Raw genomic sequence first — 24,193 nt, 5'->3', positions numbered from 1 at the left:
GCGGCTCCCTCCCTCGGCAGCCCCTCGGCGGTCACCGGCGGGGTTAGGCCGCCGCCTCAGCGCGCCGGGCGCGCCCGCCCCCTCCTCCCCGCCCCGCCGCCGCTCGGGCTCGGCCCCCGGCCACCATGAGCGGTAAGGCCGGGCCCCGCCGAGGCCCGGGGGGGGAGAGGAGAGGGGCGAAACGCTGAGCGCGAGGCGCCCGCCCGCTCGGAGGGGCCAGAGGCGGCCCCGCCCAGCGCCGGGCCGGGCCCCGCCGGGCCGGGCCGGGCCTCGCCTCACCGCGCCGGGGGGACCTGGAGCCGGGGGAGGGACCCGGGGGAGGGGGATCGGCCTCGGGGGAGGGACCCGGGGGCGGGCGGCGGGGAACGGCCGGGCCGGGCGGGAGGCGGGGGGTGTATGGGGAGATGTGGGTCTGGGGGGATGCGGGGGCCGAAGTGCGAGCCGTGGGGCCGGGGGGGGGAATGCGGAAACGGAGGGGACGGCGAGAGATGTGGGGCGGGGGGGATACAGAGAGCTGTGGGGCAGATGGGGAGAACCGGAGCCGTGGGGCGGGGGGGGGCATTGGGGGAGCGTAGGGAGTCACGAGGCGGGGGGGGAACAGGGAGTTATGGGGCGGGGGGGGGGGAAACGAGGAGTGAGGGACGAAGGGCGATGGGGGGGGAGGGCAGCCCGGAGATGGGGGGCTGAGAGAGGGGCGCAGTGCTGGGGGAGCAGAGGGGTCATGGAGAAGGAGGGGGCGCACAGGGCTGGGGGGGGGGGGGCAGTGGGAGACATGGGATGGGGGGAACCGCGAGCTGTGGGGCTGAAATGTGGGGAAGTTGTGAGGCAGGAGTGGAAAACCGGGATCCGTGAGGTGAGGGGGGACGGCAGTGCTGTGGGGTTGGAGGGGGGGGGACTTCGGGAGCTGTGGGGCAACGGGGGGCGATGCTGGAAGAGGAGTGAGGGAAGCGGTGGGGGGGGTTGTATGGGGAGTGGGATTTTCACGCGGGGGTACTGAGGGAGCCGGGGGTGAGAGGGATGCGGGGGTGGGGGGTCGTTGGGTGGGGGGGGTCTGTGAAAAAAAAATGCGGAGGTTGGAATGCGGTGAGGGGTTTGCCGAGGGGGGGGGAGCGGCAGATCACAGCTCTGCGGGGGGTGGACCCGCGGGTATTAGGATCCCGCTTTGGGGCCGGGGGAGGATCTGCCCGGGGGAATCCCGTGGGCAGGGCGAGGGGGGTGGGCCGAGGCTGGGCAGAGCTCCCAGGGCGGCAGGGAAGGGAACGGGGAGGCCCCGGGGCGGCAGAGGGGGGTGGGGGAGCAGGGAGTGTCCCCGTGGGGGCGGGGAGGAGCGAAGCTAGAGCTGGGCCGGGGCCTCCCCCACCCATCCCACCTCCAGCTGCCCCCCCAGCGCCCCGCTCTGTGCCCACGGCCCCCTCCTCACTCTCCTTCCCCCCACTCCACCCCACTGCCCGGAAATGTCTGTAATCCCCTCTGTCTGCCCATGTAGATTCAGAGAGTCCCGAGGAGATGGCAGCGGTGAAGGGAACGCCCGAGAGGGGCGAAGGAGATGGCAGCAGTGACAGCAGCTCGCCGGCTGGGGAGGGCCAGGTGAGTGCAGCCCCTGGCACGCTCCATGCCACGGCTTCCTGGCTCTGCTTGCCCTGGCACAAAGTCCACAGCCTTGCTGTTTGCTCAGCTCAGCCGAGCATTGCGCAGCCTGCTTTCCCCGGGGAGAGGAAGAGAGCACAAGGGATCATCACCGTGACCCCAAAAGTGTGACACCATAGCCCTGTTCCTGGTTGGGGTGCCCAGAAGTGACTGCACGTCCCAGGAACTGCTGTCCTGCAGCTTTACAGGGAGATCTCATTGCATTGGGGTGGGGGAGGCACTCTCACGTGCTTCCTTTCTCCCTCCCCTTTCCTCCCTTCCCAGAGGGTTTTTCTCTGTGGGTTCAATCTGTCCCGGCCTGACAGCCCTGTGTCTGGCAGTTGTATTTTTCCGGCTGTGGGTGGGTTTTCTCAGGAAGGAGTGTTTATCTTTTCCAAGTACGCTCCTCCCTGCCTTTTTTTTTTTTTTTCAGCTTTTTTTCCTCCTTTTATTTTCGGCCTGCCCACGGGGCCGCCTCCCTCTCCCTTAACTCCTCCTCTCCCTTCTCAGGAGTCACAGCCGTCCCCGCTGGCTCTGCTGGCTGCCACCTGCAGCAGGATTGAGTCTCCCAACGAGAACTCCAACAGTTCCCAGGGCCAGCAAGGAGGCAGCGGTGAGTTGGACCTGACGGCCGCCGCTGCCCAGATCGCGCAGTCGGCCAACGGCTGGCAGATCATCTCCACCGGCTCCACCACGCCGACGCCCTCCAAGGAGCAGGGCAGCAATGGCAGCAACGGAGATCCCTCCAAAAGCCGTCCCGTGAGCACGGGGCCGTACGTGGTCACGGCTGCTTCCAACCTGCAGAACCAGCAGGTGCTCACGGGCCTGCCGGGCGTCATCCCCAACATCCAGTACCAGGTCATTCCCCAGTTCCAGACCATTGACGGGCAGCAGCTCCAGTTTGCCACCACCCCTGCCCAAGTCAACGTGCAGCAGGATGCCTCTGGGCAGCTCCAGATCATCCCCGGCACGAACCAGCAGATCATCACGAGCCGAGCGGGGACGGGCAACCTCATCGCCATGCCCAACCTGCTGCAGCAGGCCGTCCCCATCCAGGGGGTGGGCTTGGCCAACAACACCCTCTCAGGGCAAACCCAGTACGTGGCCAACGTCCCCGTGGCTCTCAACGGCAACATCACCTTGCTGCCTGTCAACAGCGTGGCCGCCAGCCTGGCCCCCACCTCTCAGACCGTCACGCTGAGCGGCTCCGGCTCCCCGGACAGCAGCTCCCAGCCCACCACCTCAGGTGCTGCCATCAGCTCGTCCAACATCGCCACATCCCACGCGAGTTCCGGCTCTTTTTTTACCAACGCCAACAGCTATTCCACCACCACCACCACCAGTAACATGGGCATCATGAATTTTTCCAGCAGTTCCACAGTGGGGACAAACGTCCAAGTGCAGACGCCCCAGAGGGCCCCCAGCACGGACTCCCTGCAGAGCCAGGTCTCTGGGGTGGCTCTGCAGCCGGGGCAGCAGAAAGAGGGGGATCAGAGCCAGCAGTCGCAGCAGCAGCAGCAGCAGATCCTGATCCAACCTCAGTTAGTCCAGGGGGGGCAAACGATCCAAGCCCTGCAGACCGCCCCGCTGTCCGGCCAGACCTTCGCCACTCAAGCCATCTCACAGGACGCCTTGCAGAACCTCCAGCTCCAGGCCGTGCCCAACTCCGGGCCCATCATCATCCGAACGCCCACGGTGGGGCCGAACGGGCAGGTGAGCTGGCAGACCATCCAGCTCCAGAACCTGCAGGTGCAGAACCCCCAGGCGCAGACAATCACCTTGGCCCCCATGCAGGGAGTGTCGCTGGGGCAGACGGGCAGCACCAGCACCACGCTCACCCCCATCGCCTCCCTCCCCAGCGGCACGGTGACGGTCAACGCCGCCCAGCTCTCCTCTATGCCAGGCCTCCAGACTATTAACCTCAGTGCCTTGGGAGCGTCTGGGATCCAAGTGCACCAGCTGCAAGGGCTGCCGCTGGCCATCGCCAACGCTACCGGTAAGTGGGATGGGCTCCGTCCCCTCCCTGCGCCAGGTGGAGCCCGGCGCCGTGCTGGTGTCACCGAGCTGGAGCCGGATCCGGGGGTAATCGGTGTGGGATCCAGCTGGCGAGCAGCCTGGTGCTCGTGCCAGCCCTAGAGAGGAACAGTGAGCCTCTGCTGGTGGCCAAGTGACACCGAAAGCAGCTCCGGGGAGTTTTGGCTCTGGTGAGCTGTCTGCTGGCTGAGCAGATGCGAGTGGAGCACGGGGAGCGCGAAGGAGGGAGCGCGCAGGGAGGAGAAGAGGGGGGCACTGAGCGGGGCTGAGCTCCGGGGGGGGGGCTGAGCAGCGCCCTGGGGAGGGCACAGGGCTCAGGGCGGGCAGGAAGAGGCACGGCCGCGTGCAGGACGCAGAAAAACGCAGCAAAAGGTCTTCAGCAAAACCTCCCCGCCCTCCTCCACAAAAACAAACAGCTCAGAGAGCCCTGGGGAGCTGCTGCAGCGGCGGAAGCTCTCGGCCGGGTGTGTTTGTGCTGAAGGGACGCCGCGTTCCCATCGCGGCCCGGGCTGCTCCCGGCGGCTGCCCCAAAAGTGCCACGTGGGAGCAGGGATCGCTGCGGCGCGGAGCTCCGCTCGCTGCGCGCCGCTGGCTTCCCTTGTTTGCCTCGTTCGTAACGTCCCGGCTGCAGCTAAAAGGGCCGCTGCTGCACGGAGAGGCAGCCGAGAGGCAGCGCAGGCGTTGCTCAACCCCACTCGCTTCCTTCTCGCGAGAGGACGTGGCCGTTCGCCCGCGGTTGTTTTGCAGCAGTATTTTGGGCTGTTGCTACAGCAGCTCGGCTCGCAGGCATCCGCCGGGGCGTTGCAGGCGGCGGCGCGGTCGGGATCCGCCTCATCCCCCGCCCCTCCGCTCCCCCGATCCCCACGGGAGCGCCGTGGGCTCGGGGAGGGGCCGGGGGGGCCGTGGCGTCGCGCAGCGGGGTCGTGCTGCGTGCGTGCAGTGTTTGAAAGCCACCAGCAGCACGTGGGGCACTCCTGGTTCCTGTATGTCGCGTGGCTCTGCCCTCGGAGGGAGGACCGCTCCCGAGACCACCCCCCCCCCCCCACCCCCCAGCTCCCCGCCGCCTCCCCTCCCTCTTCTTTCCTTCTCTTTCCCAACTCTGCAGCGCCTTTCGCAGCCGCTTTGCACGCCCTGACACATTTGCAGCCTCGGAGCCGGGAGGATGCGACATCGCGGCGACGCTTTGATGTTGTGAAGTTGGATAAACGGGGCAGGCTTCGGGTTTCAAAGGGTTTGTGGGGACCCGAGGCCGCAGGGCTCAGTGCTGAGCAGCGCCGACCCGCCTGCGTGGGGCTGTGGGAGGTCCCGGAGGGTTTCTGCCCTGCTGCTGCTCCCACGCGGCCGTGGGTCCGTCTGTCCCCCCGCAGAGCTGCGTGCAGCCCGGAGCGGAGAGGGGAGAGATCCCCTCGAGAACAAAACAGCCCAAAAAGGGTTTTTAAATCCGAGCGCAGCTCCGGGTGTGCTGCGCAGCCGTAGCTCAGCCCACGTTTGTATTAATTAGCTGATGGGATCCTGCTCATCAGACGGGCTGCCAGTTGGTGCGAGTGGCAGAGAGGTGAGCTCTGTGGCTGTGATGGGATGGCATGCAGGCAAACAGGCCCCGGACCGGCTCAGCCCCTCCCCAAATCCCCACACAGTGCCTCAGTGCCACCGTGCCCCGACCTACAGGGAGCTCTGAGGTGAAGAAATGAGGTTTTGGGTGCTGCTGATGTTTCGGCACTCGGCTGCCTGTGCTCAGTGGGGTCACCGCAGTGCTGGGGGGGGACGTTCCGTGTCCCCGTGGTGCGATGGCTGCGCCCTGCAGGGCTTTAGAGAAGTCTGTGATGCTGCGGTTTCGTTTCCTCCTTCTGACCAATCTGTCGAGGAGAGCAGTGGGGCTTCAGTGCCCCACAGCTCTGGTGTTTGGCTCAGCCACAAACACCCATCCCTCCCCCTCTGCAGCCCTGGTTGATGAGGAGCATTGGCCCCAGTGTGTGTGTGCAGGTCAGTACGCCGTGCCAGGGCAGTGCTGGAGCCCCCTGGCTTTGTGGCAGACAGCTGAGAGCTCAGGATGGCATTTTCCAGGCCTGGGGAGTCTCTCCCAGCTGTGGGCACACATGGAGAGTGGCACCGGGGGGCTCTGTTTTGGGCCAGTCACGCTGCCTTTGTGGCATGCTGCTCGTGCTGAGGATGCCAGAGTGTCCCCACTGGTGGGCAAAGATCCAAGGCTCGTGGGGAGCCTCATCCCTGCACTGCCAGGGGACGCTGAGGGACATCGGGGGACACTGAGGGGCATTGAGGGACCGGCCCCACCGCAGTGAGTGCTCCCCAGCCCCATCCACGCTGCCTGAATCCACTCTGGACCCACTGATCACATCCCTGTGGCATTCTGGCCATCCCCAGGCTCCGAGCCTCGCGTGGATGAAGGCTTGTGGTCGAATCAAGGCATCGATCGGAGCCCCACAGATCCTCGGTGCATCGAGCAGCCCTGTGGGACCCGTGTGCTGAGCACGTCCCCAGCTCTGTGCCCTGACTTCACGTCTGCTGTCGGCACAAAGCCCCGATTGTCTCCATTTTCTGTTTTTTAAGGGCAGCTTTGTAGCGTGGCCTTGATGAAACATCCACATGGCATCATCCGCGGAGGGGAGGGGAGACTTGGAATGGATCTGAGGCCAGCAGGCCCTGACAGGCTCTCCCCTTCACGCGCTGTAATTGTTTGTTTCACTCCGCCCATGACATCACTGCAGAAAATAATTACATTGTGAAATTTCCTCCTCTGAGCTCCGCGGGGCCGGACCTGAAATACTCCCAGCTCCTTGGCTGCCCTCTCCTTCAGCTCTGCGGGGCGAAGTGCTGAGTGACTGCAGGGCAGCACATGGGGACTGCGGGCAGCTCTGCCCTTCCTCCTCCTCCTCCTCCTCCTCCTCCTCGAGGCCCCTGGGATGGAGCGCTTTGCAGCCGTGCTGGTCGGACTGGTTGGGTGTACACAGCAGCAGCTGTGACTGTGCTGAAGTTTCCCCGCCTGGCTCAGCACTGCCCTCCCCCTCCCCTCCAGTCTGCACAGCTCGGAGCTGCGTTTGGACGCTGTGTCCCCTCTGGGTCTGAGGTGTCACCAATCGTTGCAGAGGGCAGCAGTGCAGCACACAGCTTTGGGGTCTGTGGGTACGTCCCGTGTGCGGGGATTTCTCCGCCCGGCGTCCCCTCCTGGCTGTGCTCAGGCCCTCACTGCCCATCACTGCAGACTTTTTGCTCAGCCCGGTGTGGTTCGGTGGCAGCTGTCTGTGCCGCAGGGTTGGTGCTGCAGCAGCAGAGCTTTCCAGCACTGCAGATGTGATCTTGGCCTTGCAGCAGTCCCAATGGAGAACAGAGGGCAGAGGAGACGTGCGGGGATGGTTTTCAGTGTGACCAGGGTGGCTGGCACAGCCCGGGGGCCACAGTGTGAGCACAGGAGGTGACGTCCCCATGCACGACTGCGGGTGGCAGAGGCGGACGGGCGCAGACCTGCCAGCCCTGTGCCCATTTAGTGCTTCTGCGAAGGAAGTGTGATTAATGGTGACGCACGGAGACGTCCGACCATGGCAGGAGATCACAGAGCTCACCGTGTGGCTTTTCAAGCCATTAAACTGCAGAAGTGGCAGTTGCTCAATGTGCTGCAGCCCGGCTTCAAATCCGCACCGTCGTATGCGGCCGAGCAGTGTGTGTTCCCTGCACCCCCGTCTGTAACTCGGAGAACTCAGAAGAATTATGACTAAAATAGAGCTTGGCTCACTGGCATCAATGACTTCCACTCATTTGGCAAATTAGGGAGGAAATCAAACGAGGTAAAAACGGAGGGGCCGCATTACGACCCGCCCAGCGTTCCTTTGTGCAGTGAGCGCGGTGTGATCCTCCGTGATGTGATTTGGGAGAGCAGCGGTGGGGCAGAGCTCTCAGGGCTGCCAAGAATAGAGAGAGAATGAAGGAAAGAGGAGGAAACGGGACGAGGCGCAGCGTTGCCGGGCGCTGGGAAGGTTTGGTGCTGTGTCTTCTGTGCGTGGCTCACACTGAGCTGTTGGTTTGGGGCTCTGCTCTGCTGCCCTCGTTTTGAAGCCGTCCCGTCGTCTCCGTGCTGTGCTGGGAGCTGAAGCTCTGTGCCGCACAGCGCCCATTTCTTTCCCCTTTTCCTCTCCCGCTCAGCACAGCTGTGGCTGCCAGCACTGCTGTTTGCACAAGAAGCCGTTTCTTTCCAGCTCCTTCCCAGGAATGAACGTCGCTCCTGTCCCCTCCGGAGGTCACCCGGGGTGGCTCTGAGCAGCCCCGTCTCCCATCCCCAGAGCGTTTCTCACCTCGGTTCAGTTTGCTAAAGAAAACCACTGGGCCCGAGCTTTTAGCAGCTGGAAGACAAGCAGCACTTTGTCTGCAGCGCGGCTGCCAGCCCAGAGCCCAATGCTTTGGGCTTTTAATGGCAGAGCAGCGGGCAGGCAGGGCCAGCGGGGTCCCTGTGCCACCTCCCGCCCCATCCCCTCTCAGTGCATCCCCCCCTGGTTTCTGCCTTCCGTGTGTTTGTTCAGGACTCCATTGACCTGAGCCTGGACCAGGGACTTGGCAGCAGCATAAAAGCTTTAGTCTTAGAAGCAATCTATATTAGTGCAGATAATAAACATAAATTATCCAGCTGGTTTCTCTCCACCACGTTCTCTTCTGAAGCTGCAGTATTCCAGAGGCTTCGGAGCATCTTGAGATGTGGAGAACGAAGCGTGCACGTCCACGAGCTGTCTTCTCCTGCCGTAATTTATTTATACCTTAATTAGATGCGAGCCATAGATTAGCAGAAGGAAGCCTTGGGTTTTTTCCCCTCCGTGTGCCGTGCCAGCAGACTGCAAAGCACTGCGTGGGCTTTTGCCTGTTGGAAGGTTGAAGCAGTTCCAAGGTACCGGCGTGGGATCCTCCCCTCCTGAGTGTGTTTTATGGGGGGGGCCACGTGTGTCTCCCCGTCCTGTTTTCCCAGCCCTCCCTCCCAGGACGGCGCAGACACGGCGGGGAAATCTCTAATCTGGGAGCTGCAAGCTGTCGGCTTAGAAAGCTTAAAAACAAAACCGCCTCGGTTCCTCCCATGCTGCTTTTAGCCTGTAAGCACGTTGTGAGAGCTGGGGGGCGCCGGGAGGGCTTTGTGCTGAATTTACTGAATGCCGTGGGGAGTGCAGCAGTGGTGCTGCCAAAGGGCCCGGCCTGCGTCTCCAACCCCGGTGGCGTTTTGGAGAGGTGCCCCCTGCCCTCCTTGCCCAGCACTGAGCAGCAGGACCTGGTTTACATCCAACAGCCCTCCTCAGCTGTGGTGTGAGTACAGCCAGGGCAGCGCCATTAGGGGGAAAAAGCCTTTGTAGCCGTGGTTGTGGCATGGAGAAGCCCTGCAGAAGGGTTTGGGGGTCCCTGTGTGGAGCCCAGGCTTCAGCCCCTCCGAGGTGCGCTGGAAGCTGCAGGGATCTTCTGCCAGTTCCTGGAAATGGCAAAAAGAGGAAAGTCTGTGCGCTGCAGCCATGGGACAGCAGGGAGCAGCCTGGGGTGTGCACGGCTCAGGGCAGCCCATCCTCCAACCCTCAGTGCCACCGCTGTGGGGTCAGGATGTGGGCACAGCCCTCACCTGTGGGGTGACACGTGGATGGAGCTCCGCTCTCCTGCTGAGGATCCCTTCCACGCTGTGACAGCGGCAGCGGGTGGGTGAGTCAGGGCTCGTTTCCTTGATTGCAGCCCTTGTGCTTCCTGTAGTGTCACCATCCCCAGCAGCAGTTCTGGTCTTTCTGTTCCCCTTTCTGTGGAAATCTGCACCCCGCTCTCCCCGCAGAGCAGCTCATTTTGAGCCTCGTTAAGCATCCTCGTGTGATGAAGTGGATGAGACCAGAGCTCTTCCTCCCACCGGATGCTCGTGGTGCAGGAGGAGGAAGCCAAGAGGTGATGTGTTCACCGTGTCACATCCATGGGAGCTGCCCTGGTCTCTTTGTGGTGATCTTTCATCTTCCTGAGGCACCACTGACACCTGCTGGTAACAGAGCTGCTGAGCACGGCCAGAACCTCTCCCAGAGCATCTCCATCATTTTCCCTCTGCCCTCCAGGATTGGAAACTCTTTCCTGGCTGCAGAAGAGCTCCCAGCCCACAGCCAGCGAATGTTCCAGGCCAACAGAGCTCACAGTGGATCCCTCTGAGGTGCTCACTGTGCTGCCCCCTCCCAGAGCGTGGAAGGCCAGATTCTTAAAGCAAATTTTGCTGCTTTGCTTCTGCGGGCAGCGGGGAGCAGAGTTGGGGTGAGTCCCCTCCGTGTCCTGTGCGATGTGGGATGAATCACTGGCACGGTGTCCCTTTTAACCCTGCTGGCCGTGCTCTGTGCAGTGCCCCCCAGGGAACCATCGGCCCTCCTGGCCACCAGGGCACACTGCTGGCCCACGGCCGCCCTGTTGGCCGCAGGGACCCCCAGATCCTTTCTGCAGAGCTCATTCCCAGCAGCTCAGCCTGACCCGCACCGATGTGTGTTGTTGCTCCTCCCCAGGTGGAGGACCCCACACCTGTCCGTGCTGAACCTCATCAGGTTCCTCTCTGCCTGTCCAGGTCTCTCTTCCCACTTTCGCATCATCTCACAGCCTTTCTTATCCCAGAAGGTTGGTAGCAAGAGGTGAATGTGGGGCTGGGATCACCTCAAGATGAGGCCCATCCGGCAGAAACGTCCCGGCCCTAAATCTGCCCTCAGCCCCATTGGCACACATTAAGTGCTGTTGAAAAGAGATCACTCAGCCTGCCGGCGCTGCGCCCGCCGCGGCTCTCCGGCATGAAAGCCATCAAGCAGCAGAGCTGGAAGGGAAATAAAACACTTGTGAAGTGTAGCTGGGGTTATTGGAGAAGCAATTAGATGACAGCATAAGCTGCGGAGCAATAAAACGGCAATGAAAACTGATAGGCTTAAAAACTTCCTCGCCCTCCACCCCCCCGTTACGGATGGTTTATGTTTGTCTGCCTGTGAGGGCTCAGCACTGTGCTGCCGTTCCTATGGCTCATAATTGGGAATGGGGGGGGGGGGGGGATGCGTCCCACCCGCAGCGCCAGATGATTTTTCAACTTTATGCACGCATCCCTTTCTGTAATTGCAGTAATTAAGCAGGAGCTGCTGCTGAAAACATCGCTGCCAATCGGTGCTGCTGAGGACGGCGGTGTTCCGGGCTGTGTTATTTATTGCTGCTTTTTGGAGGGGGGGTTTGGCACCAGGCATCACATCTGCTCTGCTGATCTGCTCCTGGATTGGGTTTAAAGCAGAGAAATGCTTGGGAAGGGCAGGCTGGTCCGCTGAGCCCCGGAATGGAGGGGAAAATGGGGGCTTTGGGGGAAGAGAAGCAAAAAAGGTCATTTTTGGAGCTGTCAGCGGGGAGAGGAGAAGGAAAACGGCCCCAACTGCTGGAGGTGTGAATGTGGGAATGGGGAAACGGCAGCAGCAGGCCTTGCTGGGGGGGCAGGGCTCCCCCCAGCGCTGTGTTGATGCTTTCCTTATCACTGACGCTGTTTGGAGCCGCCCGGTGCTGCCGGGTTTACATTTTTTGCTGTTTTCTGCACTAGAAATAGCCGAGATGGTTGGCAGGTGGTGAGAGCGGTGTCGGAGGGCTGGTTTTGCTCTGGGCAGCTCTGAGCTCTGAGATTGGTGGGCGCGGAGCCCTGGCTCTGCTGGGGGCTGGAGGAGAGGATGGAGGTGGGACTCCCAGGGCTGGAAAGCCATGGAGGGCTGAGGGAGGAGGCCGGGGTTGATCACTCCGCGGGGGTCAGTCAGGCTGTCGGTGTCGGGTCCCCTTTTCCTCCTTGTGGGCCCACCCTGAACCCTGTGCTGCCTTGCAGGGGAGCATGGCACCCAGCTGGGGCTGCACGGAGCCAGCGGGGACGGTCTGGGCGACGACAGCGCGGCGGTGGAGGAAGGGGAGACCAGCCCAGACCCACAGCCCCAGCAGGGGCGGAAGGTGCGGAGGGAAGCCTGCACCTGTCCCTACTGCAAGGACAGCGAGGGGAGGTAAGGCTGCGTGCGGGGCAGCTGCTGCTGCGGGTTCTGCTTCCCTGCCAGAGCTGCGTTTTGGGGTGCATCTCATGGCTGAGGGATGGAACCCGGCTCTTTGTCACCCGTGGGGTGTTTGGGCCGCCCCTTTTGTGGGGTGGGGATGGGAACGGAGGAGATGCCGGCCAACAGAGCGCCGTCGGGGCTGCTCTGACTCCCACCCTCGCGCCTTTCCAGGAGCTCTGGGGATCCAGGTAAAAAAAAGCAGCACATCTGCCACATCCCGGGCTGCGGGAAGGTGTACGGCAAGACCTCCCACCTGCGGGCCCACCTGCGGTGGCACACGGGGGAGCGGCCCTTCATCTGCGGATGGATGCTCTGCGGGAAGCGCTTCACCCGCTCCGATGAGCTGCAGCGGCACAAGCGCACGCACACCGGTAAGGCCTGGGGTGGGGGGCAGTGCTGCTGGGGGGGCAGTGCTGCTGGGGAGCCCATCCGGGGGGCTCGGAGCTCTCCTTTGGGCTTTCTGTTGGGGAGAGGGGAAATGAAAGGAGAAAAAGTGGTTGGGGAACTGTTCTGTGGTCTTTAAGGACCCAACGTCAAGCCCTTCTATGGTTTTTCAGGACACTCCCACCCCAAGCCATTCTATAATCTTTGAAGTCTGTTCCAACCCACCCATCCCATGGTTCTGTGACCTTTAAGGACCCTTCCAACCCAACCATTCCATGGTTCTATGACCTTTAAGGACCCTTCCAACGCAACCATCCCACAGTTCTACAGCCTTTAAGGACCCTTCCAACCCAACCATCCCCTGGTTCTATGGCCTTTAAGGACCATCCCATGGTTCTACAGCGTTTAAGGACCCTTCCAACCCAACCATCCCATGGTTCTGTGACCTTTAAGGACCCTTCTAACCCAACCATCCCATGGTTCTACAGCCTTTAAGGACCCTTCCAACGCAACCATCCCATGGTTCTACGGCCTTCAAGGACCATCCCATGGTTCTACAGCCTATAAGAACCCTTCTAACCCAACCATCCCATGGTTCTACAGCCTTTAAGGACCCTCCCAACCCAACCATCCCATGGTTCTACAGCCTTTAAGGACCCTTCTAACCCAACCATCCCATGGTTCTACAGCCTATAAGAACCCTTCTAACCCAACCATCCCATGGTTCTACAGCCTTTAAGGACCCTCCCAACCCAACCATCCCATGGTTCTATGATCTTCAAGACCTTCTAACCCAACTATTCTATGGTTTTGTGATCTTATGACCCTTTTAACCCCACCCACTCCATCATTCCTCAGCCTTTAAGTCCCTTCCGACCCCAACCATGCTGCGATTCTGCATTTCTCTCTCTCTCTTCTCTTCCAGGGGAGAAGAAATTCGCCTGCCCGGAGTGCCCCAAGCGCTTCATGCGCAGCGACCACCTCTCCAAGCACATCAAGACCCACCAGAACAAGAAGGGCGGCGCGGCCAACAGCGTGGCCATGAACGTCTCCGCCGTCCCCATGGACACGGGGGCTTCGTCGGAAGGCAGCGGCGGCCCCACGCCGTCGGCCCTCATCGCCACCAACATGGTGGCCATGGAAGCCATCTGCCCCGACGGCATCGCCCGCCTGGCCAGCAGCGGCATCAACGTCATGCAGGTGGCCGACCTGCAGTCCATCAACATCAGCGGGAACGGCTTCTGAAGGCCCCGGGGGACGCAGTGGGGCAGCAACGGGGCGAGAGGAGCCGAATCCCCACCCCCACCCCCCCACCGCCATGGGGCGGCCGCAGCGCTGCACCGCCCGGGGGCACCCGGCCCCCCCCAGCGCGCCGCCGCACGAAGGCCAGAGCTTATCTGTATTTCTAATTTCGGCTTCACCTCATCATTGTTGCCCCCCCCTTCCCCCCCCCCCCTCAGCCCCCCTCCCCCCCCCCCCCCCCCAGGTCCGCCCGCCCCCTCCGGAGCTGCAGCCTTCGATGCCATCATGCCTTGGTGAGAAAAACCCGAAAGCAGAGAAGTGTCAGGAATGCTATCATTGGGATGCTTTTTAGCAAAACACAAACACACAAACACACACAAAAAAAAAACAAAACAAAACAAAAAAAAAAGCCAAAAAACACACACACAAAAAAAAAAAAAAAAGAGGGGAAAAAAAAAGAAAAAAAAAAAGATTCTATATTATTATTATATATATAAAAATACAAAATGTGTTCGTTGGAGAGAGGAGAGGCTCCTCGATGCCTTATCTCAGTGCCCACCCGGGGGCGGTTCGGACCTTCGGTCGCATTTGATGCTGTTTGACACAGAGAGGGGGGGGGAAAGGAGCGCAGCCGACCCCATCCTCGGCACCCTTTGCTTTTAGGGCCTTCCCTTTCTTTCTCATTATTCGGGTGAGGTTCTGCTTTCCCCTCCGCTTTGTGCTCTGAGCCCCCCCTACTCGCTGCCCCCCCCCCCTACCCGCCCCCCCCCCAATGGAACTGCTGGGATTTTCCCCCACGAGGCAGCAGAAATGGGTGTCAGAAATTGGGGATGTTGGGGGAAAAGCTCCATTTTCTCCCTATTCCCCCCCATGTCTGCCTCCCCCCCCTTCCCCCCCCCCCGAGGCCGTGCGGTCCCTTCCTCTCTTCCTCCCCCTCCTCCTCTTCCTGCTGCCAGACAATATCTGCCCTCCTCTCCCTGCTCTGGGCAGGAAGGAGCCGTGGGGGGGTCCGGGTGCAGTCCCCCCCCCCCCCTCCACATCCCCAGAGCTGTGCTGTGGGGCTCAGCGCCCCCCCGGGGCTGCATTGTGCCCAGATTTGCACACAGTGGGGGCTTTGGGGGCTGCGTGGGTCCCCACTGCCCACACTGAGACCCCCCCTCTGATTTCCAGAGGGATTTTTGGTCTGGATGAGGATCAAACCCACCACGGGGGGGGGGGGGGGGCTCCCATCGCCATCCTTCCCTCCTGGGGGGGGGGGGGACCGCCCCACATCACTGTGCTCTCTCAGAGCCCCACATCCTATGGACCCCCCCCCCTCCCCCCCCCGGGGCCAAACAGGAATGCAGCCCAGCTGTGAACCGACCCCCTTTTGGTTCACAAACGGCGCTCTGCAGGGAGGGAGGAGCCGCCCCCCCCCCCCCCCCCCCCCCCCGCTCTCTCTCTCTCTCGATATATATTTTTGCATTTGTATATTTTTATATAGGAAACTTTAAGCATTTGTATTTTAATAATCTGTGAAGCACTATGAGGCCCCCCCCCGCCCCCCCCCCAGCGCCTCACATCCGTCTCCTCTCCCTCCATACTGGAAGCTATAAGGACTGGGAAGAAAACGGGATGTTAATTTAATGCCAATTCAGTCCCCCCCCCCCCCCGACCCCCAATAGTCCCAAATGCTGCGGGGGGGCACCACGGCCACCAGGACCCCCCCCAAAAGGAACCAAGTGCCAACCCCCCCTCCCAGCCCTATGTGGGCATTGCTGTCAGGTTTTTGGGGTCCCCCCATGGCACCACCCCAGTGTCACTGCCCCCCCCCCCCCCCCCCCCCCCAATTACCCCTTTGTAATTTGGGCTGATTGATTAATTTTCTTAATTTTCCTATGGAAACGTGGCCGGTGGTGCAGAGATGTGTGTGTGGGGGGGGGGGTCCGTTGCCCTCCCCGCTCTTTGGGGGGGGTTTGGGGGCGGTGACCCCACAGCTGTGGCACTTCCAGCGCTGGGGGGGACACCCGGACCCATTTGTTCCCATTTGGATTCTGTGGCGCCCCAATCCCAGCCCCGCTCTGTGCACCCCCAACCCCCCCCCCCCCCCCAAAAATAAACAGCTCCTATGACCACAGGGGGAGCAAAACGTGCCTTGATCCGGGGGGGGGGGGGGGGGGGAACAGGGGGGCAGAGTTCACCTCCCCCCCCCCCACCTCCTCCAGGCTTCCATACTGCCGGGGTTACGATTTGGGGGGGGGGAAATGGGGGTTTTGGGGGCCGCCCTCTGAGCTTTAAGCACTGCGGGGGGGTGGGGGGGGGTTGGGGGGGGCCGTGCCGGCAATAAATGCCCCCCCCCCCCCCCCCCACATCGGCACTGCGCCCCTCTGCACGGCGGGGCGGTTCCCAACGCGGCGGTCGCCGCCCCCCAAAGCCGTCCTCCAGAAGTGCTATTTTTTGTACCAACGGCCGAACCGCCGATTTTTGGGGCTCCTTTGTAAAAAAAAAAAAGAAAAGAAAAAGAAAAGAAAAAGAAAAATAAAGGAAACAAACAAAAAAAAAAACGACGACGGAAAAAAAAAAAAAAAAGAAAAAGGAAAAAAAAAAAAAAGATGGGGGTGAAAAAGACTTCTTTTGTAATAAAGTGCTGGCTTTGTCTGCACCGCCTGCGCTGCCTCTGTGGGCAACGGGGGTCAGTGGGGGACATGGGGGATATGGGGGTCCTTGGGGGCCCTTTGGGGTCAATGGGGGCCCTTTGGGGTCAGCGGGGGATATGGGGGCCCTTTGGGGTCAGTGGGGGACATGGGGGATATGGGGGTTCTTGGGGGCCCTTTGGGGCCAATGGGGGCCCTTTGGGGTCAGTGGGGATGTGGGGGCAATGGGGACCCTTTGGGGTCAGTAGGGACATGGGGGCAATGGGGGCCCTTTGGGGTCAGTGGGGATGTGGGGGCAATGGGGGCCCTTTGGGGTCAGTGGGGATGTGGGGGCAATGGGGACATGGGGGTCCTTAGGGGCCCTTTGGGGTCAGTGGGGGCGTGGGGGATATGGGGGCCCTTTGGGGTCAGTGGGGATGTGGGGGCAATGGGGACATGGGGGTCCTTGGGGGCCCTTTGGGGTCAATGGGGACATGGGGGCAATGGGGGCCCTTTGGGGTCAGTGGGGATGTGGGGGCAATGGGGACATGGGGGTCCTTGGGGGCCCTTTGGGGTCAATGGGGACATGGGGGCAATGGGGGCCCTTTGGGGTCAGTGGGGATATGGGGGCCTTTTGGGGTCAGTGGGGATGTGGGGGACATGGGGGTCCTTGGGGGCCCTTTGGGGTCAGTGGGGGCGTGGGGACAATGGGGGCCCTTTGGGGTCAGTGGGGATGTGGGGTCAATGGGGGCCCTTTGGGATCAGTGGGGGCGTGGGGGCAATGGGGACATGGGGGTCCTTGGGGGATATGGGGTCAATGGGGACATGGGGGATATGGGGGCCCTTTGGGGTCAGTAGGGACATGGGGGCAATGGGGGCCCTTTGGGGTCAGTGGGGATGTGGGGGCAATGGAGGCCCTTTGGGGTCAATGGAGACATGGGGGCAATGGGGGCCCTTTGGGGGCAATGGTGACCTGGGGGTCAATGGAGACGTGGGGTCAATGGGGGTCCTTGTGGACCCTTTGGGGTCTCTGGGGTCACTGGGGGTGCATAGGGGACCGCTTTGGGGTCCGTGGGGGTCGCCCTGAGGCCAACGTGGACCCACCTTGGGGTCCCCCCGGGGTGTTTGGGACCCACAGGGGATCACCGTGGGGACGTTGGTGACGCCCTGAGGTCACCTTTGGGGATCCCGCGGCCATTTCTGGGGTCCCCGACGCCGCCCTGGGGTCACTTCGGGAGCTGTGGGGCCGCCCCATGGCCGCCTTTGGGATCTCCACAGTGCTCGGAGGACTTCAACCCCAAACGGGGAAACTGAGGCAGGCAGCGACCTGCGATACCCCCCCACTTTTGCCACCGGGTTTGAGTGCTGGGGGGGTGTGGGCCGTCCCCCCGCCGCGCTCCTCCCCACCGCAGGGCCCCCCCGGTGCCTTCATCCTCCTCCTCCTCCTCCTCCTCCTCCTCTCTGTGTCGGCTCCGCAGCCCCCGCGTGTATCCTTCAGCTCCGTCCCCACTGCCGGAGGAACCCATGGGGCCCCCAGGTGGGTGCTGCCCCCCCCCGCCAGGGAAGGGGGGCTCGGATTTTTGGGGGTGGGGGTCACCATCGATATCCCCCCCCCTCCAGAGTGTCCCCCACGGGGCAGACGGCGGAGCCGCCAGGTGGGTGCGGACCCCCAATTGGGCTGAGGGGAGTCGGGGGGGGGGGGGGGGGGTCAGATTTTTGGGAGGGGGGGCCACCATCAGTGTCCCCCCCACCTCCCCCATTGTGTTCCTCTCCCATAGGGCACAACCTGAGCTGCGTGTCCTATAAGCACCCCAGTGTGCGGGGCAGCCTGGTGGGGGGGGAGGTGGGGGCAGCCCCCAGCACCGTTCGCTGCCCCCCCCGGCAGTGCTGCATTGGGATCTGGAACCGCAGTCAGGCGCTGGTGCAGGGTGAGCCCCTCCGGGGGGGTCCGCGGGGGGGCTGTGGGGCCGAGCAGCCTTTGGGTGCAGCTGTGCGGGGGGGGTTCGCTTCACTCCCTGCTCCGACCTCGGCCTTCGGATGGGGCTGCGGCGGTGCTGGGACGGATCGGGGCGGAGGGGGGTGAACCAATGGGGGGGAATGTGGAGGGGGTGGGAAGGGGGGGGGAGGGTAAGGGGGGGGGTCCCAGCAATGGGGGGTCCCGGGGAAAGAGGTCCTGGGGGGTGTAGGGGAAAGGGGGGGGGGGGGGGGGGTTCAGGCAATGGGTACCAAGGAGGGGGGGGTCCTGGGGAAAGGGGGGATCCCAGGAAGGGGGTCTCCATCCTGCCCCCCCCCCCCACACACACCCCAGGGCAGGGGAACCCCCTCAGCAGGGGAAGGGGATCTCTGGGGGTGCCCCGGTGACATCACCGCTGTCCCCAGGCTGCTGGGGGGGCGGGGGGGCCGCCTGCCCCTCTCCTTCCTGCACCCCCAGCCCCGCCGGACCCCCCGGAGCCGCTGTCCTCGTGTGCCTCTGCCACGGTCACCTCTGCAACGGGAACGCCAGCGGGAGGGGGGGCGGCGGGGGGGCCCTGGGGCCGGGGGAGGCACCCCCTGACTCTGGTATGGGGGGTGCTGGGAGGGGTCCACTGGGAATGCGGGAGTGGGGGTCTTTCGGGGGGTCCTGGGAGATGAAGGGGTCATGGAGGGGGGGCTTTCAGTGGGTGGGGGGGGGGGATTCTGGGGGCTGTGGGGGACACGGAGGGGGCTCAGAGGGACGCAGAGACCTTGAGGGGACTCATGGAAATGGGGGAGGGGACCCAAGGGGACACGAAGCACCCATGGGGGGTGGGGTCCTCAGGTCTTTGGGGTTGTGGCATCCATAGGGGCTGGAGATCCATGGGGGGGTGGGAGTTGGGTTGGGGTGGTGGGGACCCATGGGTGGGGACTTGGAGCCATAGGGGATTTCTGTGGGGTGGGAGACCCACACAGGGCAGGGGGAGCCTTGGGGGGCTCTGTCCCCCAATAAAGGGGTGATGGGGTCCCTGTCAAGTTGGGGTGGGGGGTTCACAAGGGTAGGGGGGGTCCCCAGGGTGGGGGGTCCCGGTGTCACCGAGGTCTTTGTCCCCAGCGCCCAGCCAGGTGCCACCCATGGGGACGCTGTGGCTGTGGGGCGCCGTCCCCCTCCTCCTCTTCCTCCTCGCCTGCCTGGCTGCACTGGGTAGGGACATCAGGGGACACGGGGTGACGTGGGGGGGGGCAGGGGGGCACACAGCTGCAGAGCACCCCCAGCCCCACCCGGGAGGGATCTGAGGCACCGCGTCCCGTGGGAATGGGGTGCCCGAGTCCCCATTGCTGCTGTGGGTGCCCCATCCCAGCATTCCCAAACGTTCCCAAGCGCCACGGCGCTGCCCCTGGGGTGGGGGGGGGTCCCTGGGTGTCATATCCCCCATGTCCCCAAGGTGGGGGCTCCCGGGTGTCCCCGGGTTCTGTGTCCCCATGTCCCCACGTCTCCGCGTCCCCCCCAGGGCGCAGACGGACGCGGGCGCAGATGGGTCGGACGCCGCAGAGACGCCGGGAGCTCAGAGCCCCCCCAAAGCCCCCCAGCCCGGACCTTCCTGCGCTGCGCTTCCTGCAGGTGGGGCGGCACCCACGGGTGGGGACAGCGATGGGAGCTTCGGGGTTGGGGGGGGGGGGGGGGAACCCCTATTTGGGAACTGTGGATATGGGATTTGGGGTGCGCAGCACTGGGGGTAACGGGGTGGCGGTGCTTGGACCCATGGGCGCATGGCGATGGGGTTCCCTGGGCATGGGGGTGCTCAGGGCTGCTGACGCCGGGGGGGTCCCTGAGATGGGGACGCCAGGATGGGTGGTTCTGGGGTCGGGGACACCCGCGGGGTCCCGCTATGGGGTCACAGCCCCCCCCCCCCGTTGGGCGCAGGTGCTGCAGGCCGGGCGCTTCTCGGCGGTGTGGAGGGGCACTCTGCAGCAGCGCCCGGTCGCCATAAAAGCCTTCGCTGCGGGGGCGGCCCGGCGCTGGGCGGCCGAGCGGGCGGTGCACGAACTGCCGCTGATGGAGCACGAGAACGTGGCGAAGCTGTTGGGCACCCGCGGGGCCGGGCCGTGCGCGAGGGGGGGGCTGCTGGTGCTGCAGCTTTACCCGGCCGTGAGTGCGGGGGAGGGGGGGGGGGGGGGGGCGAGGGGAGGGGAGGGGGTTTGGGACGTGGGTGGGCTGCTGGGAGCGCGGATGGGCGCGCACGGGAGCGCATCGCTGCACGTGGATGCGGGACGCGGGTGGGCGTTCGTGGAGCGCATCGCTGCCTCCGGCCGCGCCCGGCCGTGGATGGCGACGTGTGGCCGCGCACCCCCACAGCGGCACCGCTCCGCCTGCAGCCGCCGCGCACCCCCGGGTGCCCCGCATTATCCCCAACTCCCCCCCCCCGCCCGTCCCCCCCCCCGTCCCCCCCAGGGCTCCCTGCAGCACTTCCTTCGCCAGCACGTCTCCCCGTGGGCAGGCAGTGTGCGCCTGGCGCTATCCCTGGCCCGCGGCCTCGCCTTCCTGCACCAGGAGCTGTGGCGCGACGGTGAGCGCCCCCCGCCCCCCCCCCTCCCCCCACGTGCGACCCCGCAGTCGGTGACGCCTCCCCGCGTCCGCAGGGCTGTACAAACCCAGCGTGGTGCACCGCGACCTCAGCAGTCAGAACGTGTTGGTGCGCCACGACGGCACGTGCGCCATCGGGGACTTCGGGCTCGCCATGGCGCTGCCGCCCCGCGCTCACAGCGGCAGCGGGCAGAGAGCGGCGCACATCCGCAGGGTGACCACATGGGGGGCGGGGGGGGGGGGGTAGAGGGGTGGGGGGTGAGGGGTGCGGGGAGGACGGACCCAATGCATGCCGGGCTGCGGTGTGTGAGAGTGAGCCGGGTGTGAGAGTGGCTTTGGTGCAAGCGTGGCCGTGGTGTGAGCATAGCCCTGGTGTAAGCATGGCTTTGGTGTGAGCATGGCTTTGGTGCAAGTGTGGCTCTGGTGCAGGTGTGGCTTTGGTGCAAGCAAGCATGGCTTTGGTGCAAGCAAGCATGGCTTTGGTGCAAGTGTGGCTTTGGTGCAAGTGTGGCTTTGGTGCAAGCAAGCATGGCTTTGGTGCAAGTGTGGCTTTGGTGCAAGTATGGCTTTGGTGCAAGTGTGGCTCTGGTGCAAGTGTGGCTCTGGTGCAAGTGTGGCTTTGGTGCAAGCAAGCATGGCTTTGGTGCAAGTGTGGCTTTGGTGCAAGCAGGGCTTTGGTGCAAGAAAGGCCCTGTTGTAAATGCAGCCCTGGTGCAAGCATGGCTGTGGTGTGAGTGCAGCCCTGGTGCAAGCTTGGCTTTGGTGCAAGCACGGCCCCGCTGTGAGCACGGTGCTGCTGTAAGCACAGCACTGCTGTAAGCACAGTGCTGCTATAAGCACGGCCCCACCGTAACCCCACCGTAACCCCACCGTAACCCCACCGTAACCCCACCGTAACCCCACTGTAACCCCACCGTAACCCCACCGTAACCCCTCTGTGCGGTGCAGGCGGGCACGCAGCGCTATTTGGCCCCCGAGATCCTGGATGAGAGTCTGGACCTGCGCTGGTGGGGCCGCGCGCTGCTGCAGGCCGATGTGTACGCGCTGGCGCTGCTGCTCTGGGAGATCCTCTCGCGCTGTCAGAGCCTCAGCCCCGGTGAGCGCCCGCCCCCAAAGCCCCCCCGGCCGCCCCCAGCAATCCCACCCGGCCCGCTGAGTCCCCCCTGCCGCCCCCACCCCTCCCCCCCAGGCGTTCCGGTGCCGGAGTTCCGCCTGGCCTATGAGGCTGAGTTGGGGGGCAGCCCCACAGCGGCGCAGCTCCGGCGGTTGGCGGTGGAGGAGCGGCGGCGCCCACTGATCCCCCCAATGTGGCACCGCACGGCGCAGGTGGGACCCCGATGGGGGGAGGGAGGCACAGGGGGACCCGGCACGTAGGGGTGGCCGGGGGGGCCCTGGGGTGCCCGTGAGGGGGAGGGGGCCATAGGGGTGACCCTGTATTGGGGGGGCTCTGGGGGATCTTGGGGTGCTGAGGGGGACTTGGGGGTCCCGTAGGAGTGGCTTTATACGGGGGGTATCTGTGAGGGTCTGGAGGTGTCTGGGGTGGACCAATATTGGGGGCGTCTGTGGGATTCTGGGGGTGCGCTGAGAGGTTTGGGGGTCCCATAGGGGTGCCCAGGGTGACCCTATATGGGGGAATGGGGGGGCCCACACTCGGGGGGGCCCTACTCGAGTACCAGGCATGCACTGTGGGTGCCCAATCCCAGGAGCTCCCCACCCATATGGGGAACTTTGGGGGTGGGGTCCCGAGTGCCCCATCACTGACTGAGGTGGGGGTTGGGGGTCGTTCCCTGCAGCCCTCGGGGGCTCTGCAGGAGCTGCTGGAGGACTGCTGGGACCCCGACCCCGAGGCGCGGCTGTCGGCCGAGCGCGCCCTGCAGCGCCTGCAGCGCCTGGCGGCCCCCCCCGAGCCCCCCCCGCGGAGCTGACCCGGAGGTGCGACCCCAAATGGGGAAACTGAGGCACGGGGGGGGCGGCGGTAGGAGGACGGGAAGGCCACGCCCCCAAGGGGAGGAGCCACGTGCGGGTGGACACGCCCCCTCCTCAGGCCACGCCCCCTTCCTCAGGCCACGCCCCTTCCCCGCTTCCTGCAGGGCGGGGCAGCGCTCGGAGCGGAGGCGGCGGAGGTGGGAGCGGAGCGGGAGGGACCCCCGGACCCCGCACCCCCAGATCCCCCCCCCTCCCCCCCCCCCCCCCCCCCCCCGTGTACCCCATATCGCCCCCCCAATGCTTCTGCAGCCCTGAGTCTCCCTGCACCCCTACGTACCCCAAATCCCCATTGCTCCCCATCGTCCCCCTCCTAAGCCCCCCCCAACCCCTCTGACCCCCCCATATCTCCCACCACCCGGAACCCCCAAATGTCTCTGACCCCCCCCCCCCCATCCCCTTTCTGGCTTCCTCTCAGGAGCAGCGTGGGGGGACGTCCCCGTGCAGGAGGGGGGACCCCTGGGGGTGTTGGGGGTCACAGCTCACCCCGTGTTCCCCCATCTTTCCCCCCCCCCCCCCCATATCCAGGTTCCGGAGCAGTTTCTGCCATGTGGGACCCCAGTGCAGGTAAGGGTGGGTGGGGGGAGGGGCAACATCCCAAAAAGTGCGGGGATGACCCCCAGAAATGGGGGGCAGCTTCACCTCCAGCTCCTGCCCCCCCACAGAGCGATAGTGGAGGTGGGGTCCCCCCTAATCTTCTCATTTCTCTCCCTAAACAGGGCAGCCGCCCCCCCCCCAACCCCGTGTACCCCCCACAGCCACCACCCCCCAACCCCTCCTACCCCCCACACCCCGCGGTCCCCCCGTACCCCCCTGGGCAGCCCCTGTGCCCCCCCGCAGCTCCCCCAAGCACCCCCATAGCCCCCCCATACCCCCCCAGCACCCCTCCGTACCCCCCTGGGGCCGTCCTGCCCCCCTCAGCCCCTCCTCTGTGCCCAATGGGACCCCCAGGGTGCCCCCCCCTGCAGCCCCCCTATGCCGGGGTGCCCCCCGTGGTCCCCCCCGGGCTGGACAAGAAGGCGGCAAAGAAGATGAAGAAGAGGATGAAGAAGGCTCAAAAGAGGCACAAGGTGATGGGGGGGGGAACGACACAGCGTTTGGGGGGACGCGTTTTGGGGTCGCCCCACGGTGCTCACGGCGTCCTGTTGCTTTGCAGCGCTCTTTGTCCTCCTCCTCTTCCTCCTCCTCCTCCTCCTCCAGCAGTGACTCCGACTGATGGCAGTGCCACCCACGTGCCGGGGCCGCCTGGGGGCCACCCGTGTCCTCCTGCGGCCCCCCCCGTGTGCTGTGACCACCTGGAACCCACGAGCAGCTGGGACCGTCCGTGACCGCCCCGTGTCCATGTAGGACCTCCTGTGACCGCCCCATATCCACCCCTGGGAACACCCACAGCCGCCCATGGCCCCGTGCCCCACCACATCCCGTGCCCACGGGGTGTCCCCATGTTCCTCCGCCCCGTGGGCCTGTGTGGGTGCTGAGGGGGTGTTTTGGCTTCAGTGGGTGCCAGCATATTATGGGGTGTCCGGTGGTCCCATTGGGTTCTGTGGTGTCACGGCTGCCGGGGTTGCTGCTGCTGCCTCCCAATAAAGCCCTGGGAACCCCTCAACCCGTCTCAGAGCCTCCTTTACGTCGTGCGGGGCAAACTCCACTGGGGAGGGGGCACCCCCAGCCCGAATGCCGCATTGCCCCCATCGCTCTCCCCATCCCCGCCCCTCCCGCCCCGCTTTGTT

General features: G+C 64.4%; 2 protein-coding genes across 3 annotated transcripts; both read left to right on the top strand.

Moving 5' to 3' along the window:
- The first annotated feature begins 18 nt into the window (after nucleotides 1-18).
- SP1 (Sp1 transcription factor) lies at nucleotides 19-15,973 on the top strand. 2 transcript variants are annotated; one of them, NM_204604.2, is made up of 6 exons: nucleotides 19-132; nucleotides 1,487-1,587; nucleotides 2,137-3,622; nucleotides 11,489-11,657; nucleotides 11,877-12,076; nucleotides 13,015-15,973. In NM_204604.2, the coding sequence occupies exons 1-6, from the start codon at nucleotides 126-128 to the stop codon at nucleotides 13,332-13,334; spliced, it is 2,283 nt and encodes a 760-aa protein (NP_989935.1). In that variant the 5' UTR covers nucleotides 19-125; the 3' UTR covers nucleotides 13,335-15,973. The 2 variants fall into 2 exon arrangements, with proteins under 2 accessions (NP_989935.1, XP_015155810.1); XM_015300324.4 differs by lacking the exon at nucleotides 19-132 and adding an exon at nucleotides 780-853 and having other exon boundaries at nucleotides 13,015-15,972.
- A 3,045-nt stretch (nucleotides 15,974-19,018) lies between these two features.
- On the top strand, nucleotides 19,019-23,507 carry AMHR2 (anti-Mullerian hormone receptor type 2). The gene is made up of 10 exons (XM_046904999.1): nucleotides 19,019-19,100; nucleotides 19,408-19,517; nucleotides 19,821-20,045; nucleotides 20,349-20,463; nucleotides 20,537-20,694; nucleotides 21,429-21,576; nucleotides 21,670-21,806; nucleotides 22,274-22,412; nucleotides 22,992-23,013; nucleotides 23,415-23,507. Exons 1-8 carry the CDS (start codon nucleotides 19,031-19,033, stop codon nucleotides 22,403-22,405), a joined length of 1,095 nt encoding a protein of 364 aa, XP_046760955.1. The 5' UTR covers nucleotides 19,019-19,030; the 3' UTR covers nucleotides 22,406-22,412; nucleotides 22,992-23,013; nucleotides 23,415-23,507.
- The last annotated feature ends 686 nt before the right edge of the window (nucleotides 23,508-24,193 follow it).

The sequence above is a fragment of the Gallus gallus genome, chromosome 34 (assembly GCF_016699485.2).
Source record: "Gallus gallus isolate bGalGal1 chromosome 34, bGalGal1.mat.broiler.GRCg7b, whole genome shotgun sequence".
NCBI classification, from domain to species: domain Eukaryota; kingdom Metazoa; phylum Chordata; class Aves; order Galliformes; family Phasianidae; genus Gallus; species Gallus gallus.
The sequence above is the reverse complement of the archived record's forward strand: the minus strand, read 5'-3'. Positions and strand labels throughout refer to the sequence as shown.

Excerpts from the sequence above, each read along its gene's own strand:
- SP1 (NM_204604.2), top strand. Across the intron at positions 1,588-2,136 it reads CGCCGGCTGGGGAGGGCCAG|GAGTCACAGCCGTCCCCGCT; the intron begins GTGAGTGCAGCC and ends CTCCCTTCTCAG. Across the intron at positions 12,077-13,014 it reads GCACAAGCGCACGCACACCG|GGGAGAAGAAATTCGCCTGC; the intron begins GTAAGGCCTGGG and ends CTTCTCTTCCAG.
- AMHR2 (XM_046904999.1), top strand. The coding sequence starts at position 19,031 with ATGGGGACGCTGTGGCTGTGGGGCGCCGTCCCCCTCCTCCTCTTCCTC. Across the intron at positions 19,101-19,407 it reads CGCCTGCCTGGCTGCACTGG|GGCGCAGACGGACGCGGGCG; the intron begins GTAGGGACATCA and ends CGTCCCCCCCAG. Across the intron at positions 20,046-20,348 it reads TGCTGCAGCTTTACCCGGCC|GGCTCCCTGCAGCACTTCCT; the intron begins GTGAGTGCGGGG and ends CGTCCCCCCCAG.